The sequence below is a fragment of the Diabrotica virgifera genome, chromosome 7 (assembly GCF_917563875.1).
Source record: "Diabrotica virgifera virgifera chromosome 7, PGI_DIABVI_V3a".
NCBI lineage: Eukaryota > Metazoa > Arthropoda > Insecta > Coleoptera > Chrysomelidae > Diabrotica > Diabrotica virgifera.
Window position 1 is genome coordinate 116,698,847 of NC_065449.1, and position 21,769 is coordinate 116,720,615.

The following is a 21,769-nucleotide window of genomic DNA, read 5'->3' on the forward strand; positions in this document are numbered from 1 at the left end:
CATTATGCGAAATGAATCCAGATATGCCCTCCTACAAGCCATCCTGCAAGGAAAAATATTTGGAAAGCGAGGTCCAGGAAGAAGAAGAACATCTTGGTTAAAGAACCTCAGAACTTGGTTCAACACAACATATGTGCAGCTTTTCCGCGTTGCTGCAGATAAAGTGAAGATTGCCATGATGATCGCCAACATTCGTCACGGAAAGGCACATCAAGAAGAAGAATGAGTTCCGCTGTGGTGTATGATTCAAGTGGTTTGCAGAACAAAAACTCTTCTATAACTTCTTTATAAAAATCAAATCGTAAAAATGCGAGTAGCTGTGCTATGTTTGTTATGTCGGTGCTTTCGTCTACTTGAAGTGCAAAATATGTATGTGCATTCTTGAAGTTTTAAATAAAGTTGTTCTTCAATATTCGAAGACATATCAGCATTTCGCCTTTTCACTGTGTTGTTTGACAATTATATTTTTTAAATTTCTTTAACTGACTTTTCTCCTAACACGGTTTGGGCCATTTCTACAGCGGCCGGTAGTAAAAGGGTCTCACCTATTATTGTGTAAGGCTTTCCATCCTTTGCAATTCTATATACAAAAAAAGAAGATTCTCTTTTAAAAAATATCGATCAGCTTACCAACCGCATCAGAGTGCTTTGTGTGTTGGTGATGTATCAGCATAGAAGGCTAAATGCTTTGGTTCGAATGCGTTTCAAAACAAGCAACCCATTGAGGAATAGGATTGTCACTATTTTTGTGCCACACTTAATTATAAATCCACACTGTAGGTAGTTTTCGTGGTATTTCCAATTGGCCTGCGGTATGTCTTTAACTCTATCCTTTGAAGTTCCAGGGTTTACCAAAAACTGCTTCATAGATTAATATGGAAGCACAACAACTGTACTGGCACATTCGCAGACAGAGGTCCAGCGTAATCGCTTGATTCACACATGTCACGCGTACCACCTGAAATCTTCTCGCGTACCACCAGTGGTACGCGTACCATCGGTTGGGAACCCCTGCTGTAGCGCATTCTATCAAAATGGTCATAAGGTCGATGCACATAATGCGAGTCGAACTGTTCGCGACCTTCTCACGTACAGTTCGTTGAAATAGTAATGTACGTAACAAGTTCGAAAGTGATATTTTACGAGACGAGTAGGAAGTTTCTAGGGCGAGCCGTAGGCGAGTTCTGGAATCCTGCGAGTCTCGTAAAATCACTTTTGGATCGTGTTACGTACAATATTTTTTCTGTGGCCGTTTTGTGTGTTAAAAATAATATATGAATAAACTTTACTTATGAACTTTTATGAAACACTTTAAAGTTACTCTCGTGAATTCAACATTACAAAAATCTACTTATGAATATCAATAACACAATTATAACAATTATTTACATTTACAGTTTCCCTAATCTCATCTGTAATCATTTCGGCTTCACTTTCACTGCCGATTTCCATTTCTTGGAATTGAAAAACGAAAAACTGAGCGATAACACACACGAATCTTAAATGACAAGCGTTGTCATAATAAAATACAAAGTTGATGTTATTGTCAAAGCCGTTACCTAGCTACCCAAAATCGTCCCGAAAATAAAAAAAAGCGTCACGAAAGTGCAAAAATTAGTCCCGAAAGTATCTACTTTCGGTACGGGTTGTGTAAAATGGTACTTTCGATTTAATAAATCATACCGAAAGTTTTATTTTCGGACGGCTGCAGAAAAATATATTTACATCAAACCATTGATTATAAATATTCCACTGTAGTTATTAATCAATGAGCAAACTCATACAACTTTTGCGAATTATGATTCATTTAATTTGTAATTGGGGTAGGTCTTAATTACATTGTGTTTCTCATGTTTCTTATCCCTTTCAATGTTTTCATCAATAGTACACCGTGTGAAATGTGTAGTACTAAATTCAAACTAGGAACACGTCATTCACACAAAAATCCACAGGCCGTGGTTCGTGACGAGCTACAAACGAACAGCTAGTGGTTCATCCCGCCGTTTTGGCACAGTTTGTCAAAAACAAGTCATTCAAACTTCACGAATTTCAATTTCAGTAAGTTTGCCTTGTTTTTTGCAAAATATTTGCCATCGTTCCGACTGGTTTGTACAAAATGGCTCCGAGAAGAGTAGTTATAAGTGCTACTGGTTTTATAATCATGTTTGTGTTACTTAAAAACAGGAAATTTATTTTTGCTTTTACTACGTCCACACTAGTTCGCATTTCTGGTGCTATTGACTTGCTTATGGCCAGCATTCCATAATTTGTGGTTTTCTTTTGTAAAATTCAATCAATTCCAAAACATTTCTCATTATCCCGGTCTTTTTTTTGTATGTAAAAAACAAAAAAGACTCTAAAGACTCTACTAATCGCTCACCGAAAACAAATTATTCCTTTCTAATATCACAGACTATAAAATCTAGTGTCTTCACCAAACACACACAAATAACGAATCCCTTTGAAGTAACGACAGCCGACTGAACCATGCCAAACCATTGCAAACGTTTGAAATCTGTCTACACCAAGCAAATAAAATTGTTTGCTAACAGTTGCAATCATTTGCAAACATTTTGCGCTCTTCGGCTCTTCGCGAACAATTTGACTCGCATAATATTTGTACCGACCTATATAAGTACATACATATTCATATTATAGAAACATACATACCTATAATATAGATATGTACAATGTACATACATTTTTTAATGTACTTTCTTTCCGGACAGGGGGTGCAACTGCATCCGCTATCCGCTTGCACCTTGCACCCCGTTGTCGGCGCGCCCATGACTCTACCCTTAGTTTTGATTGTAAAATAAAAAGCTGAATCACTTTTTAGTCAATATCATACAAAATACAAAATAATCATTGTGTAGTTATTGACAAACCTATTTATTATGTAAATTTCCCGAAATTAATTTTTAAATGCATCTATTTATTTCAGAGCGTAATTCTGCCGAAAGACGCCACCGCGCCGCCAATACCCACAGCGAATTCAATCACGTGGTCGTAGCAGAGGTTATAAGTAGCGCCGTCCCCGTATATTCCGTCTCTTTTCCAAAGTAACTAAAGAAAGAAGTACAAGTACAGTGATCAGTGGTCTGCGAAACATCGAGGTTCAGAATGCCAGAAACAACATCGACAAATGGATATTCAAACGGCCATTCCGGCTACGAAATGGCGGATGGTGCTGAATTTCTCTTCACATCCGAATCCGTCGGAGAGGGACATCCAGGTTAGTACGTTTTATTTTCATTAAAATGGCGGTAGAATACAATGTGTTCGAGCAGCCGCATGGCTCACTAACACAGACAATTTTATTTTTAACTCGCGTGCAGTCTTAACAACTGTCATTGGATATTATGTTATTGTTCTTTCGAGAAATTCATACTGAAAGTGAAAATTATTGTCAACGTACACCGCTAACACGTGCTTCCAACGATATTGCCGATCAACTCAGCGAAATTCTAACGCAATAAGGTCATGTTTGTTTTGTCGTCGATATTTTGCCCTCCGGTGCTGGGAAGGGATTGTTTTTGTTTACAAATTTGCAACGTTGAACGTACCGTCAAAGAGATTGTAATAATTGCTAATTGCGATCAATCAGGTTTTTCGAACTACGTCACATTCATTCTGAATTTTAATTTATCAGGAAATACCCCATTACTATATGAGTTAGATTAGATAAGAATTGAAAAGCGGTAATTTTAGCGTAGCTACTATATATTTTAAAAAATTGTGAACATTTTTTTAATAAAATAAAGGAAGTGAGATCTGGACTGATTAATTTTGCAATTTAGTATTTTTGGTGGGAATCAGCCACAATTTTACTTTAAAATTAAGTTTACTCGACGTTTTGATTTCCACTTCGGAAATGGTTCTCAAATTTACAAAACATTTATAAATTAAACAAATTTTGTGTTGTTGCTTTTTAAGAAAATTCTATCTAATTTTATCTGTCTCATTCATATTGATAATTCATACTTGTTATGTTATTATACCTACATTTTAAATAAGATTACTTTAAAATTAATTGCCAATTTTTTTTGAGTTGTCTTCCTTGTACGACTTTATTGGAAGATAGTTCATGCGATTACATGAAATCAACTTTAACTTAAGAATATCCGTCAGAAACATTTTATCATGTGGTTTGTCTTTAAAAAGATAACCACATGCGATGATGACAGTAAAATTCTCGTGTTAGTAATGCCTTAGTAAATCATGATGGAAAATTTGATCTTACATTTAGTGTATTCTCAAAATTAATACTAGACTTTATACGTATGTTCATGGGTGCCCATTCCCATGGGCAGGGGGGGCCGTGCCCCCCCCTAACTTTTCGGATCATTAAACTATATATTTATGGTTATCCAAAGTATACAAAATATTATGTGCAACATCTTCACGTCTGCCCCCCTCCTAAAAATTTTTATATGGGCGCCCGTGCGTATGTTATTTTAAAATATAGATATTTATCCTGGATATGTTATTGACTTAATAATCGTGGTACTTTCTTTCTATCGATTTCCTCTTTTAACATGGCTAACCAGATCAAATCAAAAGAAAGAAAATACCATGATTACCTAGTAAGTCAATAACATATCGAGCATACTTCATGCATATTTTAAAATCTCTTGCATGTAAAATAAAAGTTGGTGTTAATTTTGAGAGTAAACTAAATGCAAGAGCAAATACTTCCCCTGTCGGGATAGTATCAGGTTTTTTTTCTCGTGATTTACTATGGGATCACTAACATGAGAATTTTACTGTCATCATTGCACATTTTTCTGACGGATATTCTTAAGTTAAAGTTGATTTCATGGAATTCAATGAACAATCTTACAATAAAGTGCTCTTAGCGTACGGCTCCGCGGGCGAGAGATTGACGCTAGCAGTAGCCGGAAAAATACGGCAGCAGCACAGCTGTAAAATCTTGGCTCCACAAGAACGACATGCATAGCGCTGCATCTGGCCGAATCTTGGTTTGTAGTGGTTCCATGCAGGGTCGGTGATAAAGGGCCTGCGATGGATGCACTATTTTTTTAACAATTCCAACGGCACGTGTTAATCTTACAACAAAAGGAATTTTTAGAAGTGACAATCCCTATATTAAATTTAGGTATAAACTGGTAGGTTCTCTACCCTTATATTCAAGGACAAAACTATAATATCTAGAGATTTTAAAACAAAATTAAATATTGGGAATTTTGAGCTATTTCTTGATTTATTTAACGAGTATCTATAGTTACAACTGAAATTTCATTATACATCAAAGTTATATGGGCACACTTTCGTAAAATATGCAAAATTTTACATCTTTGCGTTGTTTTGTATAGAAAATATCCAATTTGCATATTTGCCAAATCTACTTAAAGGTAGATAATATACAGAGTGTTTGGTAAAGAATGGGCTATAGGATAACCTTAGATTCCTTACATTAAAATATGTAGGTCGATTAGCAAACTTACCTTAGTATCGATAGTTGATAATAACTGAAATACAGGATGTCAACGTTAAACTTTTATTTTATTAAAGAGACTAAGTTTTCACTCTAATGGCATATAAAACAACATAATGCTATTCTACACCCCACCAGAATGAAAACAATGGGAACCTTCTCTGGTTACACCTCCAAGCCATGCGGCTTGCAAATTGTAGAAGCCTCGGAGGTGTAACCAGAGAAGGTTCCCATTGTTTTCATTCTGGTGGGGTGTAGAATAGCATTATGTTGTTTTATATGCCATTAGAGTGAAAACTTAGTCTTTTTGCTAGCAGTTGCCGCTAGGGCATCTATGGGAGCGTTCAAGTATTACGTAACGCGATTTTTGAAAATTTTTGACCCCTCCCCCCCCCCCCCTACGTAACGCACTCTAATGGGCGTTTAACTATTGCGTAACGCAATGTTTGATGATTTTTGGCCCCCTCCCCCCCCCCAACCTCCGTTACGTAATACTTGAACGGTCCCTATACCATTTCGTTCGTTGCAATCCGGGACTGCACGCTGGGGTTTGTTTGGGTTGGATCAGATAGAGCAGCATATGTGCCTCCTGATGCGAGACTAATAAGTTTCGAAACCGGTAGAGGTGCTTGCAGCACTCTCTGATTGGACTAGAATATGGTTCGGCTGTATTTTCGTTTTGCAACGAAATTGAAAATGGTTATTCATTATTTTTGTTTTATTTTATTCTTGAATATTTCCTAACAGGCATGGGATAATAACACGAAATTTGGTAAGCGGGGGTTTTTTGGTAAGGGGGGTTAAAAAAGGTATACTACATTCATCTCGATTATATTGATAACTGATAAAAAAGAAGAATTGTTTGAAATGATGAAAGAACTGTATCGTATACAGATAGATCGAGCTCTATAGTGTTACCCTTCCTTATTAACTTATTTATTTTTAGCATGTAGGCAAAACGCTCGGTCAGGTCGAATTTTAAAATAATCAGTATATTATATCATCAATGTTTCGAACTTTACGCGATACCTCTTCAGGTGACAGGCATAAATTTGGGAAAGTACGTCATGTGACACCTCATTTAAAAGCTTTTGAAATACTGATTACAAAAATGTATAATACTTTAATCCTTTTTGAAAGCGTAGGTGCAAAATTTTGATCGAATTCTTTTTAAATGCATTCATTTTTTTTCCAATCCTGAGAAGACTAATAAAATATTTTTGAAAAATTTAAACGCAGAATTAAATATTACAGTATTATCGAGGGTGAAAAGCCCCTGAGAACTTCTATAATGTTTATTTTAATAAGTCACAGGGGTAAAAAAAAAAGAGAAAATATAGTCTGATTTTTAATTTCAAATATATCATTCAAATGAAACTTCTTGTTTATTCTAAGGACTTTCAGCCCTCCGTATTAATGTAATCTTTCATTCTGTGTTTAAATTTTTTAAAAATACTTATTTGTTTTCTCAGGATTTGAAAATAATGAATACGTTTAAAAATACTTCGATCAAAATTTTGCGCCTACGATCTCAAATAGGATTAAAGTATTATCCATTTTTGTAATCAGTATTTCAAAAGCTTTTAAATGAGGTGTCACATGATGTACTTTCCCATTTAAAAAAAATCAAAGTTATGCCTGTCACCTGAAGAGGCATCGCGTAAAGTTCGAAACATTGATGCTATAATGTACTATGATTATTTTAAAAATCGACCTGTCCCAGTGTTTTGCTAATGTGCTAAAAATAAAGAAGTTAATAAGGAGGTAACACTTATTCGAGTGCACTGTATGTATTACATTTTATATTTGATTATCATAAATGCATAACCAATAAAATACTTACAAATTAAAAGCTATTAAAAGGTAATTAGAAGGATTACGATGCCCGGGATTCAATTCGACCATCTAAATATTTTGACCCTTCTTAATTTAGATATATTTATGGGACTCAATTTACCTCCGCCCCCCTGTAAATTACTGTAAAAATAGGTCTGGACTTATCCATCTGCGACATGACCTTGACGACGCGTCTTATACCGATCTTGAGCGATAGTTTACAGAATCGTGGAGCCGCCCAGTATTATCGCTGTTGGTTTCATTTATCACTCTTCATTTTACTGCTACTGCTAGCGTCAATTTCTCGCCCGTGGAGCCGTAGCCTTAGGGACGCAACTCATAAATATTGGCATCATTTTAAATATGTACATCTACTTTAAAATGTATAAAATAAAATATCTGAATTGGTGAATTGTCAATATGAATAGTGATGTAAGAAGAGAATGTTCTCTTGAGAGTTGCTGCGTCCTTAATCGTGCTAAGACGATACATAAAAAAGAAAAATGAAAAACGTGTGGATTCGGCTTTTCTAAGTAAACGCGAAACGTTGAGTAATTTAACTATGGAAATAATGCTAGACAATTATTTGTTTAAGAATTTTACAAGAATGTCAAAAAGTGATTTCTAACTATTGATAAATAATGATAGGGCCAAGACTAGAGAAGAAATATCATTGCAATACCAATCTCAACAAGATTAGCAATTGTTATTTGTATATTATACGGACAGTTTTATTTTAATGTATTTATTCAGGGTGCACTACTCTTCCATTTGTCTCATAGTTCCAGAAGTATGCCAAACAACTCTGGACGTAAATGTACTGCATTAATAAATAGTACATTATTTGACGGTTTTTGCTGTAAATTTTAAAGAACCGTTTGGATTGACATAAAATTTGGCATACACATAGGTAATAAGTCAAAGAAAAAAAGTGATATTGTGCCGATGTGTGCTTTTGCCCTGGGGGTGACTTTCGCCCCTTCTCGGGGGTGAAAAACATACGTTCAGGATAAGTCCTAAATTCGATAAAATGCCTAATTCTAAGCAACTTTTATTCTATACTTTTTTTCACCAAGTTACTACTTTTCGAGTTATTTGCGAGTGAATATGTTCATTTTTCAGCAAAACAAACACGTTTTTATACAATTTTTCGCAAATAATTCAAAAAGTAAGTATTTTATCGGAAAAATCCTTGTTAGCATAAGTATAGCTTGTAAAAAAGTGAAAAAAATGGTGTATACACGAAGTCTCTAGCCCTAGTAGAAGCAGAGTTATAGCTAAAGAAAAATAGGTTCATATTCGCCAAACTTCAAATAAATATATTTTAACGTGAAATAATCAAAAAATGAAGTACTTTTTGGAAAAAGCTCATTACAACTTTTTTAAAGAGTTTTTAAAAAAGCTTTACGTCCATTTTTATAAAAAAATATTCTGGCATCAAATGTGAGCATGTTTCGCTCAAAATACAGTTGGTCCGGTTTGATTTGGCATAAAAAATCGGGAAAATCACCCTCTAATTAACAACTTAAATATGTATAATTAATCGTTACCGCTTCACATGTTGCTTTATTTATGTTGTGTCTATATGATCTGTAAGTTTCATCGATTCAACGTGCTTATTTTTGAAAAAAAAACTGGTTTTAAAATAAAATTTTTAGTAATACCAAAAATCTCAAGAAGTAATAAAATGTACGTTTTCTTTTCTGAATATTTTGGACTTTTGTTTTCCTGTTAAGACAAAAATCGGTTATGCTATGGCTGTTCAAAGTTTGCATACACTCGGGATTAGTGACTCGTTCAAGCCATTTTAAATACAGCCTTTTCAAGAATAAGCATTTCGAACCGCTGAGACTTACAAATCGTATAAAGAATAAATAAGTTAAGTAACTTGTGAAGCGGTAACGATTAATTTTATTTGATAATGCTAATTAGGGGGTGCTTTTCGCGATTCTTTTTACCAAAAAATGAAAGATACCAACAATATTTTGAGCATAACTCACTTACTTTTAAGGTAAGAAGTTTTTTTAAAAAACAAAAATAAACCTTTTTTTAAACACTTTAAAAAAGTTGAAATGAGTGTTCCCCGAAAATGTTCCGTTTTTTGCTTATTTCTCGATGAAATATTCGATTTGGAATTTGACGAATAAGAACCTACTTTTCATTAGCTACAACTTTGCTTGTACTGGGTCTACAGACTTAATATGCACCATTTTTTTTTTATTTTTATAAACTATATTTTTATTAAGGATATTTTTTTCGACAAAATACTTACTTTTTGAGTTATTTGCGAAAAAAACGTCTAAAAACGTGGTTATTTTGTTTAAAAATGAACAAATTCACTCACAAATAACTCGAAAAGTATTGACTTGGTGAAAAAACTCTATAGAACAAAAGTTGCTTAGAATTAGTCAGTTTATCAAATTCCGAACTTATTTTGGACATATACTTTTTCACCCCCGAGAAGGGGTGAAAATCACCCCCAGGGCAAAAGCACACGTCGGCACATATCACTTTTTTTCTTTGACTTATTAGCTATGTCTATGTCAAATTTCATGTCAATCCAAGCGGTTCTTTAAAATTTAGAGGTTTTGCAATAGTTTACCGTTAGCCAAGCCGCACACCAAAGAAACATGAAACGAAAAACATGTTTCATGAAACTAAAACACTGCCAAACAAATCTTAAAGTCCGCCTACCAATGAAACGAGTGTGATTCATGTTCATGACACATTTTTATTTTCGGAGGTTTTCATAAATGCCCGGACGTATATTTTTTAGCACTGTTTTATTTCCATGAAACGTAATTTACGTTTCATGTTTCTTTGATGTGCCTTAAAGAACGTACTAAAACCTTATTGTGATTTCATTTGACCACGATTTCATATTTTCAAATTTCAACAGAGTACAGGAAATAAATAGGAAATGCAGAGCAACATGCAAAATTTTCCACGGCAGTTGAACTTTATCGGCAACGCATCAGGCACTGCAACAGTGTTCAAATACTAGTAAGATTTCGGCCACATGGCTCAGCCAAACGACGATATGTTCATTAGATGACCGTAATGTTGCCAGAAACATACCAAATATATATTTTCGGCAACATATTGCTTCAAAAACTAGCCCGTCTAAATGCCCCTTTAGATATAGACCAGTCCATGACTGAGCTGACAACTCGTGAAAAATAAAATCCTACAACTTCTCACCAGCACATTGAAATGCAGAATGTAGATGACCAGGATGAGCTAATGATAGAAATAGATTCTGAACCCGAGGCCTCATCATGTTTTTCTGATTAAATCACCACATCCATTACTTGCATTATTTGTCGTTACGAAGAAACTTTCATTTTTTTATCAAATAAATTTTGTGTTCTCTGTTTTGTATTTTATTTATATACATATAAAGAACACTGTTGTTTAGTCTCATAATTTTGTAGGTATATAATTTCATGATTTTTAATACCCAATTTCATCGTCAACACTATCCTTAAGTGCGTCATAGGGTTCATTCTCAGAAAATTCTCCATATGGAGAATATTCTCTGATTTTTCATTCTCGAGAATTTTCCAACACTAAATATGAATGAGTCAGATGTAACAAAAACAAAATTTGTTTAATTTATTGTTTTGTATTTTGATAATGATTTCCGAAATGGAAATTGAAACGCCAAAAAAACTTATTTTAAAGTAAAATTGTGACTTATTTCCACCAACAATAGTAAATAATTCTATTTAGATTTTAGTTTTTCACTTCTTTTAGTCTCATGGAAATTCTTCGATGTTATTTTGTGTAGAGTTCTTGGAATTTTTGGTTCCCTACCAAATAGTTTAAACTTAGTTCGTAGAAAGAAACCGTTTCGCGGATTTCGAAGCTGTAGTTATCCATGGAATCCATGTACAGTACTGCCGTCCTCAAATAAAACGCGGTATGTGCAGCCAACTTAAAACCGAGAAATCGGCTCTCAAAGTTTTTTCTCAGGACTCTATATGTTTTGACAATCTTTTAACGGAAAACATGTTTAATTATAATTCAACATTATTTAAAAATATATTCTTAAAAAAAATCATGTTTTTATCAAAGCTGTAAATAAAAAGTCATAGGTACCGTGTTTTAATTGAGCAGCGTACATATTGCTGGATCAAAAATAGTGCCCTATCTGCATTTTATTTACAAATAGGATTTTTTACAAGGAACAATGGTTGCCAGAAAAGGAAAATAAATAGCTTATAATTGTTTATTATATACGCAAAATACCTACATGTCATAAATGTTCAAAATACAAATAATCGTTATGTTTAAAAAATGAAAAAATATAAGTCAAAACGCGGTAAATGCGCTGTGCTCAATTAAAGCGCGGCAAGTACATGATACTCGCTAGCACATACCACTTTTTAGTTGAGTACTCTCTAGATACAGCATTTTAATTAAGCAACTATTGAAATTTAGCACATCTGCATATTCCAACTTGTTGATTTTGGTAGTAAATAAAATGATACCGCTTTCAGACATTGCAGAAGCATAAATAAAATAAGGTCACAAGGAAATATAGGTCACATATTTTCATTTATTTTGCAGATACCGCGTTTTAATTGAGGACGGCAGAGTATACAGTATAGTCTTTCCTCTTCCTATATATTTATATAGATAACACTGGTTTATAGCGTCATGCGCCTTCCGGTTCCTATTTTCCAGACGCGTCGATCTGTCCAATCTCCTGGTGGTAGATATCTCTTTTTGGATTCCACTTATCCAGGTAGTTTTCGGTTTGCCTCATGGTCTACCCCACTTATCCCGGAAAGAAGGAATTTTTTCGGGGATTGCCATTCCATTATTTGCTTTGGTATTCGACGTTTCTCCATTCTTTGTACATGGCCATACCAACAAAGTTGTTTTTACTGCATTTGTTCAATTATGTTTGTTTTTCTATTCATATATCTCATACTCGTTCATTCGTTACGTGTGAGAAGTCCACTTCCACTAGGAGCAACTTCTGTTCTTTCGCTTATTCAGTTGCTAAATTTCACATCCATACAGTACCACGCTTTTAAAGGTACTATTATATAGCTGTGTTTTCTTTTGGTATGTTTTTTTTTCTTTTCTCTTCCTGTGATCCTATTTGTAGGTGTTAATGTGTTTTTAATCCATTGTGCAATGTGTTAATGTGTTTTTAATGTAGAAAACTTCCACTTTGTCCTCAACAACTTAAAGAACAGTCAAACCTTCTATTGTGTTTATCTACGTCCAATAATCAATTACATAAAGTTTAAGGAAACGGAACAGAAAATTTAGTTAATACAATTGATATTACCCCGATTTGTGCTTCGTTTCTTCAGTCTTTCAAGTTTAAGGACATATTCAACGAATAAGTTTTTTATCAGAATGCATACTTACTTTTCCTCTCGGAGAATAACCAATCGCTTTTCCTTTGATAATTACGTATTCTTCAATTCCTTGTTCTATATGTCGAACTTATTACCACATTGTATGTGAGTTATGACCGACCTCTTTTAATATCAACCTGTTTTAGTTTCAGGTTAGAGATGAATTATTTCGACGTGTTTTACAGGATATCCTTTCTTCTCTAAACCCACATATAAAGGTTATGGCATTTCATGTATCTTTAATTTTTGTTAATAAAGTTCGGCAGACTAGGTGCTTAGGCGCAATATTTCTGACACGATTTTTGCTATGAACTAATAAAGCTCTTATTGTGCCATTTTTCCTCGCTCTATTATTTTTCTAGGGTAATGATTGCATCAGTATTAGTTATTTACATTTAAAAAGTAAAAATATACAAGTTATGAATGGAATAACTAAAAGATTAAGATGCTTTTGTTAAGCAGAACAAAAATAAACATTGGTTTTCTTTTTATTGTCAGTCGTCAGATTGAATCTCCCTTTAAACAGCTTTATGCAATACCCCCTTGTAAAAACCCATTGTAAAATTGAATAACGACTTCTTTTATAGTTTGGGACAATACAACATAAACCGAATTTAACGACATATTGAAAATGTAGTTTTTTGCAATATAGAAGAGTATGTGTTTTATAAGATGATGCAATATTCTGAATGTTTTCTTCTGAGTTCGGTAAGAAGAACTTTATATTGCCTCATATTCTTTATAGACTAGATGAGTATGGTCACAGAACATAATATATGATTGGAAGCTGGCTAGGTTATATAGCTACAATATTATCAATAGGTTATTTAGGTAGCCAAAACCACCTAGAGATAAAGCAGAGAAAATAATGATCATTTCCAGGACACTACTTTTCTTCAGTTGAGTCAACTCAGACCATTAGATTTTTTTTCATAATAAATTCATGGTTTCCTTTGTTGTTAGTGTGTGTTGTCGAATATCGAACCTAGTTCTCTTAAAATGAGAGTTAAACACCCTCCTACTTAAGATACTAGAACTATGTTACACATTCTAAATTAAGCATATTTTAGATAAAATATATTTGCAGTTTAATACGGCACAGAATATTTGTTTTTTCATTCTCAACTGTTTCTTAATTCCAACAATTTCTTTAGAATGTCATAACCTCTTTCAAGATCTGGTTTTCAGTCGAGCAGGTGAAGAATTGGACGCTATTTCTGAGTTCGTTTACAAGATACTGGCATTGCATGCTGGATACAAGATACTGACAACTGACCACCAGCTGCTTGTAGACCTGTCTGAAATCCGGACTTTCAGCAAGACCTCTTAGACTTACCTTACTATTTAGTCTTTCTACAGTCTGCACTGTCCTAGACAAGAAAAAGAAAATACTGATCCTTTCTTGTATATCTTTTATTTAAAGCATTAATAGTTGCGTATGTATACACCGTTCTTAGGCGTCAACGCCCTTCGGTAGGGATCTATGAAGGAGTATCACCAAGACGCAAGCCCTTATCTCTTGCCGTACCGCTCCTCCATAGGCCGATCCGACGCCAGTTTATCCAGACCAAGCCGTAGACTCTATCGAGTTTTATACTACGGCGTTGGCCTTTTATAAATTTCATGACCTAGTTGAGGCTCGAACCAGCGACCGCAAATCCACTAAACTTGTCGATCGACTGCGCCCCAGCTAACTGGACCGTCAAGACCGACTAGTTGCGTTCCTTGGTTAATAATCGATCTATATTGTCATCATTTCACGTATTGACTTGTATCATAATATTGTCAATGATACTTGCATTATTTAAATCAGTTGTTATTACTTGTTATACAGTGTCCATCCAGAAAAATAAATCATTAATGTCTCTGTAGGTGGTCTTAAGGATGCAAGTAATGCATCAGTGAACCGATCTATTTTTAAAACTAATGACCGGTACCAAAATAATCTCGTGTGGCGCTAGCAGTGCGTAGGCCTGCCTTGAACCATTAGTTGAAATGGAAAGTTCTATTTTTAGACTCGTTAATAGGGTCAAGCTTTCATTAACTTTTTAAGTTCACCATGTCAACATTTTATGTAGAAATGTTTTAAATATATTTAGGAATCTATTCATAACTCATTGTTGCAGTAGTGTTATCTCCACGAAGTATATCAATGTATTGTTTGATATATTCTAGGGTTCATTGCCGAAAGGTTCCAAGAAATTCAAATTTAATGTTTCTTTGATAATTTCAATGACCTGTCTATTTTTATGTAAACTGTATTATCGTGTTTCTATATACTATTATAGTTTACTGTATTAGCAATAAAAATTCAATATTGCATTCATTATCTGAACTTCAGTCACTAGAGCAGGTATCAATGTTATATATATTATGAAAAAACTATTCATTTTACATTTTTCTTAGTTGTGGTTCTGCATCTCGTACAAAGCCTCAATATGATCCTCATCCTCGTGCTATTCTACCTTCCTAAGTGTAATGTTAGAATATTGAATACTGCTTGTAGCATAAGATCGGGTTTTCCCCATCTTGTATCTTCTGTGTCCATCAGACATGTCAACAACCCAGTGGCGCACCCGGGGTGTTGGGGGTTAAACCCCCCAGGTCATATGAAAAATATATAAAGAATAGTAGGAAAATGTAACTTGTCTTTCACAAACTACAAAAAAAGTTTGCAAAAAGGGGTGCCTAAGCCCCCCCCCCCATTCTCCATGATCCATGGATCATTCTGGACAAAAAAGGTCTCCTATAATTTTTCTCTAAAGTTGATCGTTTTTGAGTTCTAAGCAATTTAAAATTTGAAAAACGCGAAAATGGCCATTTTTAGGACTTAACAACTCTGTTAAAAAGTATTAGTATAAAAGTCAGAAAGTGACTAAATCAAAGTTTAAAGCCCCCCTACATGATCCTGAAGAAATTTGTGTCATTAATTTATTACTAAGCTGTTATTTTTAATTATTAACAATGGGCGGTAAGATCATATTCACGCGGCTGTAAATATGAGTGCGAGTGAGATGCGCCGCCATTGGACTGCCGGAATGGCATCTCTTTCGCACTCACCATTGACGGCTGCCCAATACGTGCATGGTGCTCATTATTATTACTTAAAAATGACAGCTTAGTAATAAAATAATGACAAAAATTTCTTCAGAATCTTGTAAGGGGGGCTTTAAACTTTGATTTAGTCACTTTCTTCTTTTCATAATAATAATTTTTAACCGAGTTACGAAAATTAGCCTTGAAAATTACCCTTTTTCGGTTTTTTCAATTTTAACTTACTTATAACTCGAAAACGATCAACTTTAGAGAAAAATTATAAGAGAACTTTTTTGTCCAGAATGCTCCAAAAAGATCTAAAAAAAGTTTATCCGGGTAGAAAATATTGGTTTTTGCAATTTGATTAAAAAAATTGTAAAAAAAAATTTGGACCTCTTGTCGCGTGGCGACTTCTTGAACCTTATTGTGGGATGTCTCACGAATGTGATTATGCAAAAAAATCTCATGGGAATATTTTTTCCAACGAACCCGCCGTTTTCGCCTTGTCTATTCAAAATACCCCAGTTTTCAAAAAGTTACAGTTTTGTTTTACTCGACACGAATTTGTGTTTTACAGCTAAAAAAGGCAAGGATACAACAGTGTTAGCCTAAAATATATGAATAATTGTACCTACTTGTTGCTTGTAAATGTGTCAACATCACTTTTATTTATGTTTGAGGACAAAAGTGTTTTATTTATACCCATTTTTTTTTGTTACAGATAAAATGTGTGATCAAATCAGTGACGCCATCTTAGACGCACATCTTGAACAAGACCCAAATGCAAAAGTTGCCTGTGGTAAGTACTAAGTACTCTTATTGCGGCATATTATTTGCAATTCCAATTTTACATTATTCATATTATATTAATAATAAACCTTTTTACATTTTTTTTTCTTTTTGTCTTTATGTGGTTCAGACATGGATTCGATTAGATTGCTTGCTTGCTTGACTCAGTGGGGTTTGGACTGCCGCATACCGAAATAGGAGGGCATAGGAGACCAACTTAAGAGAGATGGTAGCCCTACTATGGCAGAGGGATGAAAGTCTTTCGCGGTTCGTGTGGGTGTGGTTTGCCAATGAATGTATGGGAGGATGCATGGGAATCAGATGATAGCAGGGCATTAGGAGAGACGTTATGCTTTAACCGGCGGCGGTTCCATCCTGATGTCTGGAGTTACAGGGAAGAGGTTTTTAGTTGGCCGTCAACCGTCTCATTCGTTAGGGTATTAGAAATCCCACACTACCTGGGTCACAGGTGTCTGTATGCAGATTTTCCTTGTTTTTAAATATGTAAAAACAGGCTTTTCTTATTAACGTGTCGCGGATGATCATTCCAGATTATCCTTTCTTGTCGTATTTTGAGTTTGTCTATCATAGGTTTCCATCTGGTAATTTTTCTGATTGGGTTTTTCCTTTTATGGTGCCTCTCCTGGTGATCTTGGTGGATCTCTTTATTAATTAGCTTTAAGAGTCTTTCTGCGTTAAATTAATTGCTGCTCTTTAGATTTTTCGTTTGTGTAGATTTTGAGTAATTGAGATTCAAGCAGTTTTTTCCAAAGGTACATACATATTATCGGGGTTTATATGCCGTATTCCGGAATTGCTAACTCCTGACGTTTCGTCTGCAACTGCAGCGGGCTATAGACGTGTAAGTGTAGATGCCACCTCGTACTGCTACTGTTTTTAAAACTTTTAACAAATTTGACAAACTGTACCCCAAACCACTTATGAGAAGATCATCAATTCGGGCGGAGATCATCAGTGTCAACTTCGTCTAAAATTTAAAAAGCTTCTGGACATCGCAACATTATTGAAACAAAGATTTACTGTTGGAAGTTAATGGATATCTTTTTGGGAGTATGCAATTGATGTGCGACAAATGCAAATCCATCCTCCCTGCAGTCCACAAAATATCGACGGGCGCAGTCAAAAAGTTAAGCAAATGTTGAGCACTGTTTACGATCACCGTAGCGTTTTACCAGAACTAGTTCCATGTGAAATAAGTGTGGTAGCTGCGTATTGTCACACATTGCAGTGCAGGCGTTGTCAGAACAAACACTAAACGACGTGCTTTACTCGTCATTGTTTTTTGATGATCGTACGTCCACATAACGAATACGTTGTGGTTGATTTGCTGAGCAAATGCGACTGGGAACCTTGCTCTTAAGCACTACACAGTGTGAACACGAGTCCGCCTGACTTCGACTTGGTTACCTAAATTAAAGGAGTTTATGTCGGCGAACATAGTGGAAGCGGTTTCCGCTTACGGTCAATCCGCGCGGACCCGCTTTTAAACGTTTTCAAAATAAATGCACGTCTTTACATGTACACGAACATAGTCAAAGCAGGTTCGCGCGGGCCAACCGCTTCAACCCGCCTGACCGCTTTTACTCGAATGAGAATTTAGTTTTTTTCCGCGCGGTTTTAATGTTTGTACAATGAATAAGAAGGCATTAATTGCTGCCGTTTTTTAAAGATCCCCTATTTGGGACACAAGGGAGAACGATATTTCACTTTCTTTCATTATCTTATTTTAAGTTTTGAAATAAATGATAATATTCTCCATAAATTATTTTTTCGCGATTAAGAAAATGTATACCAGCTTTTTTCTTTGTAGTTTAGTCAAAACAGAATCGAAAGCAATCATATCGTCATCAGAAGACGAAATTTTGCTATAAGTTATAGACGCAACTGACAAATTTGAACGATTTCTCTCGGTTTTGCCCGTCTTCACTGTGTTACCATTCCCGCGCGTGGAAACCGCTTTCACTATGTGTGCCGCCTATGACTGGGCAACGTGTTTTATGTTTAAAACCATTCGATAGCTGAGTAAAGGCTGATTTATCTTACGACGAGGCGTGGACGACACTTGCCGTAGAACAATAAACGGCGCACGTCTCCGTTGTCGCCTCGTTTAGTTGTACTATAAACTAACCAATGCTTTTCATATCACATGATTCTTCAACGTGGTCCGTAAGACAGCCACGTCCCGTCGTAAGATAAATCAGCCTTAAAAGTGGTGAGCTGAGTGGCATAGCAACCTTTCAAGAAGTTGACAATCGGTGATCGAGAAGCAGGGGGGGTTAATTGAAGGACTGTAAATGAATATTGCATAAAATCACTGTTAATAATAAAACGGTGTTCTTAATCTCTTTGGTCTTTTCTGTAGAGTCTAAATAGACTATAATTTAGTAAATATCTCTCAAACTCACGATTTATTTAGCAAATTACGTAGATATTAACCATAATTTTCTCCGATTTTTTAGAAACCGTTGCAAAAACTGGAATGATTCTTCTCGCCGGTGAAATTACATCAAAAGCTGTGGTCGACTATCAAAAAGTTGTCAGACAAACTGTAAAGCACATAGGATATGACGACTCTTCAAAAGGTAAGAATTTGATTCTACTGAATTATGCTTTGTATATCTAATTATTTACTTATTAACATTTCTCGACAGTTAATTAGTGTTTTTACTGCTAGATGTATATAGTATTTTTCTTCTAATACATTGTGTAGTTTGTCGATGTCACATACAGATTATAAATAAAATATTGTTCATTGTGAAATGCAATGAAAACGTCGGGGTCTGCAATGGGCAATAGTAAGTTATCTTCAATTCATTAGCAATATGTTATTTCGAATTATGTGGTTATTAGAGTATTTTAATTTAAAAATCATATTTATATTTGGTGGTTTGATAAGTAACCTTCTTTGAAATTAAAACCGTTTTTTAGAAAATTCTTCCATTTTATTCGATATAGTCTCCTTTTAGCTCAATAATACAATGACTCTAGCAAATTTCTTACATTATCTTAGAGAAACAACACTGTTTTCTACTGCATTTGGCTCCGTTTCTCACTGACTATTGATAGTTTTACCTTTTTCGAGATATGTACTTACTTTCCATGTCCGGAACACCAACAACTTTAAATTCTGTATTTCCAATGGTTGGTCACATAGATGGCCCTGTCATTTGCTATAATTAAGTCTTCTTCTGTGCAGGTCTCTCTCATCTCTGTGCATGATAGTAGATGCCGACTGGTCTGAACCGCGCCACAGTCGCAGGTATCGTCCTCCTGGTATCCCCATTTTTTCAGGTTACTAGCACAACGTGAAACGCCGGTTCTTAGTCTGTTTAGCGCTTTCCAAGTCGGATACGGTAAATTGTGTCCAGCAGCCATTTCCTCTGATAGAGGAAAATGGGTCGCGGTAGCTGACGCTTGCCATAGGTGTATTCGGCGCGTCTCTGGCGGTTCGGGATGGATCTTGATGTTTTCAGGAAGCTTGTCCGAGATCTTAGTCTGCTTGGCTGAGTTTGGTGGTCATATAAGGGGTGTCTTCGGTCCGTCTCCTGCTTTTTTCGTTCTACCTCTGACGTGACCTTCCTCCTGATAGGTGGTGGAGCAATCCCAGCCATGGGGTACACCTCTTCGATAGGTGTCGGTTTCAGGCAACCCGATATTATACGAACCGTTTATTCAGAGCCACGTCGACGTTCTTTGCGTGATCAGAGTTTGCCCATACTGGTGCTCCAAACTCCGCGGCCGAAAAACATAATGCTACGGCAAAATGCGGAGAGTGTGTGTGGTTGTGCTCCCCATTTTGTATTAGTTAGCTTGCGGATGATATTATTTCTGGCACTTACTTTCTTCTTGACAGTGGTATCGGTAAGACAAGAGTTCTATCCAGACGGACGCCAAGTTATTTTCGCGTCTCGTTGTGTTCCAGCATCTGACCACGCCATTCCACCTCCAGCGGCCTTCGGGCATGCTTGTTTCTAAGGCGGAAAGCACATACCTGGGTTTTTGTGGGATTGGGTTTCAGATGGTTTTTATCGTAGTATAGAGCTAAGTCTCCCAGGGCATCTGTCAGTTTCACTTCGACTTCATTGAAGGTTCTTCCCTGAGCTGCCACAGCTGTATTATCAGCGTAAATAAATTGCCTTTTTTGTTGGTGTATGGGTTGGTCGTTGGTGTATATTATGTTGTATAGAATCGGCGCTAGGACACTTCCCTGTGGTAGCCCATTTTTTTGGTCCCTCCACCGACTGTTCTTGGACTGAGCGTTATGTAGAAGCGTCTATTCTGGAGGAGACATTTCACTAACCTTGTTAGTCGGAAATCCTTTGTAGTTTCGTAGAGTTTTACGAGTAGCCGTTGATGGTTAACTGTGTCATAGGCGGCAGTTAGGTCTATGAACGCTACTCCTGTTATTTCTTTCCGTTCAAAACCATCTTCAATATGTTGGGTGAGATTAAGAATTTGACTGCAGCAGCACTTTCCGGGTTTTCGAGATAGTCGATTAAAATTATGCCTTTGTAATCCCAAAATCCACTGGCCATAACCTTTCTGACCCATTGAATCACTCTTGGCCGCTTCGGAGCACTTTTGCCGGCTTCATTCCATTGCAGTGCGGTCATTATGTTCTTTGGTGTGTCGTAGTGGATTAAAATTTCGTCAATGGGTACCAATTGATACCAAGACTCTAAGGCATTGCCTTTCATATGGCCAAATACTGCTGAGAAGTGGTCACACGATCATGATTTTAGTCAATGGTCAGCAAACACAGCATCCGAAGGCACGATAATTTATTCATCTTTAAAACTTTGTTCAAATATTACAAATGCGCCGGTTACTAACTCTTGTGGCCTCTGTCAATTCACGCGCCTTCGCTTTATAATCAGCCAAAACCATTTCATGGACTTTCCTCACATTTCGTTGTTAACTGTATCACTGCTTTTATTTGTTTCCTTCTGCATTTTATTTCTTAAATAATAATGTTTAATGTTTTTCTCCATATGCGCCATTTTTCCAAACACGTCAACTTTAATCAGCTGCCAAAAATATTCTAATGACTGCGTCGCGTTAAAATTTCACATTTATGCTTAAAAACGGTTAAACTTTCTAGAACTAATGTTTTTTTGAGATCGCACCAACCTAATCTACGAAGGTGGTTACTTTTCAGACCACCAGACTACTGCAGTTTGCGCTAGTTTGGGAAATGGTTTAAAATCAGTTTCAATTAAAATATTGATTATAATCTGTATGTTACATTGTA

At 35.6% G+C, this 21,769-nt stretch overlaps 1 protein-coding gene across 3 annotated transcripts in view; it reads left to right on the forward strand.

Annotated features, from left to right (window-relative positions):
* LOC114326772 (S-adenosylmethionine synthase) overlaps positions 1-21,769 on the forward strand; it is an 84,860-nt gene that overhangs the window by 35,266 nt on the left and 27,825 nt on the right. For all 3 annotated transcript variants that reach the window (XM_050655958.1, XM_028275202.2, XM_028275201.2), the window contains exons 2-4: positions 2,945-3,235; positions 16,430-16,507; positions 18,978-19,100. In XM_050655958.1, coding sequence (XP_050511915.1) covers positions 3,124-3,235; positions 16,430-16,507; positions 18,978-19,100 — 313 coding nt within the window. In that variant the 5' untranslated portion in view covers positions 2,945-3,123. The remainder of the gene's footprint in view (positions 1-2,944; positions 3,236-16,429; positions 16,508-18,977; positions 19,101-21,769) is intronic.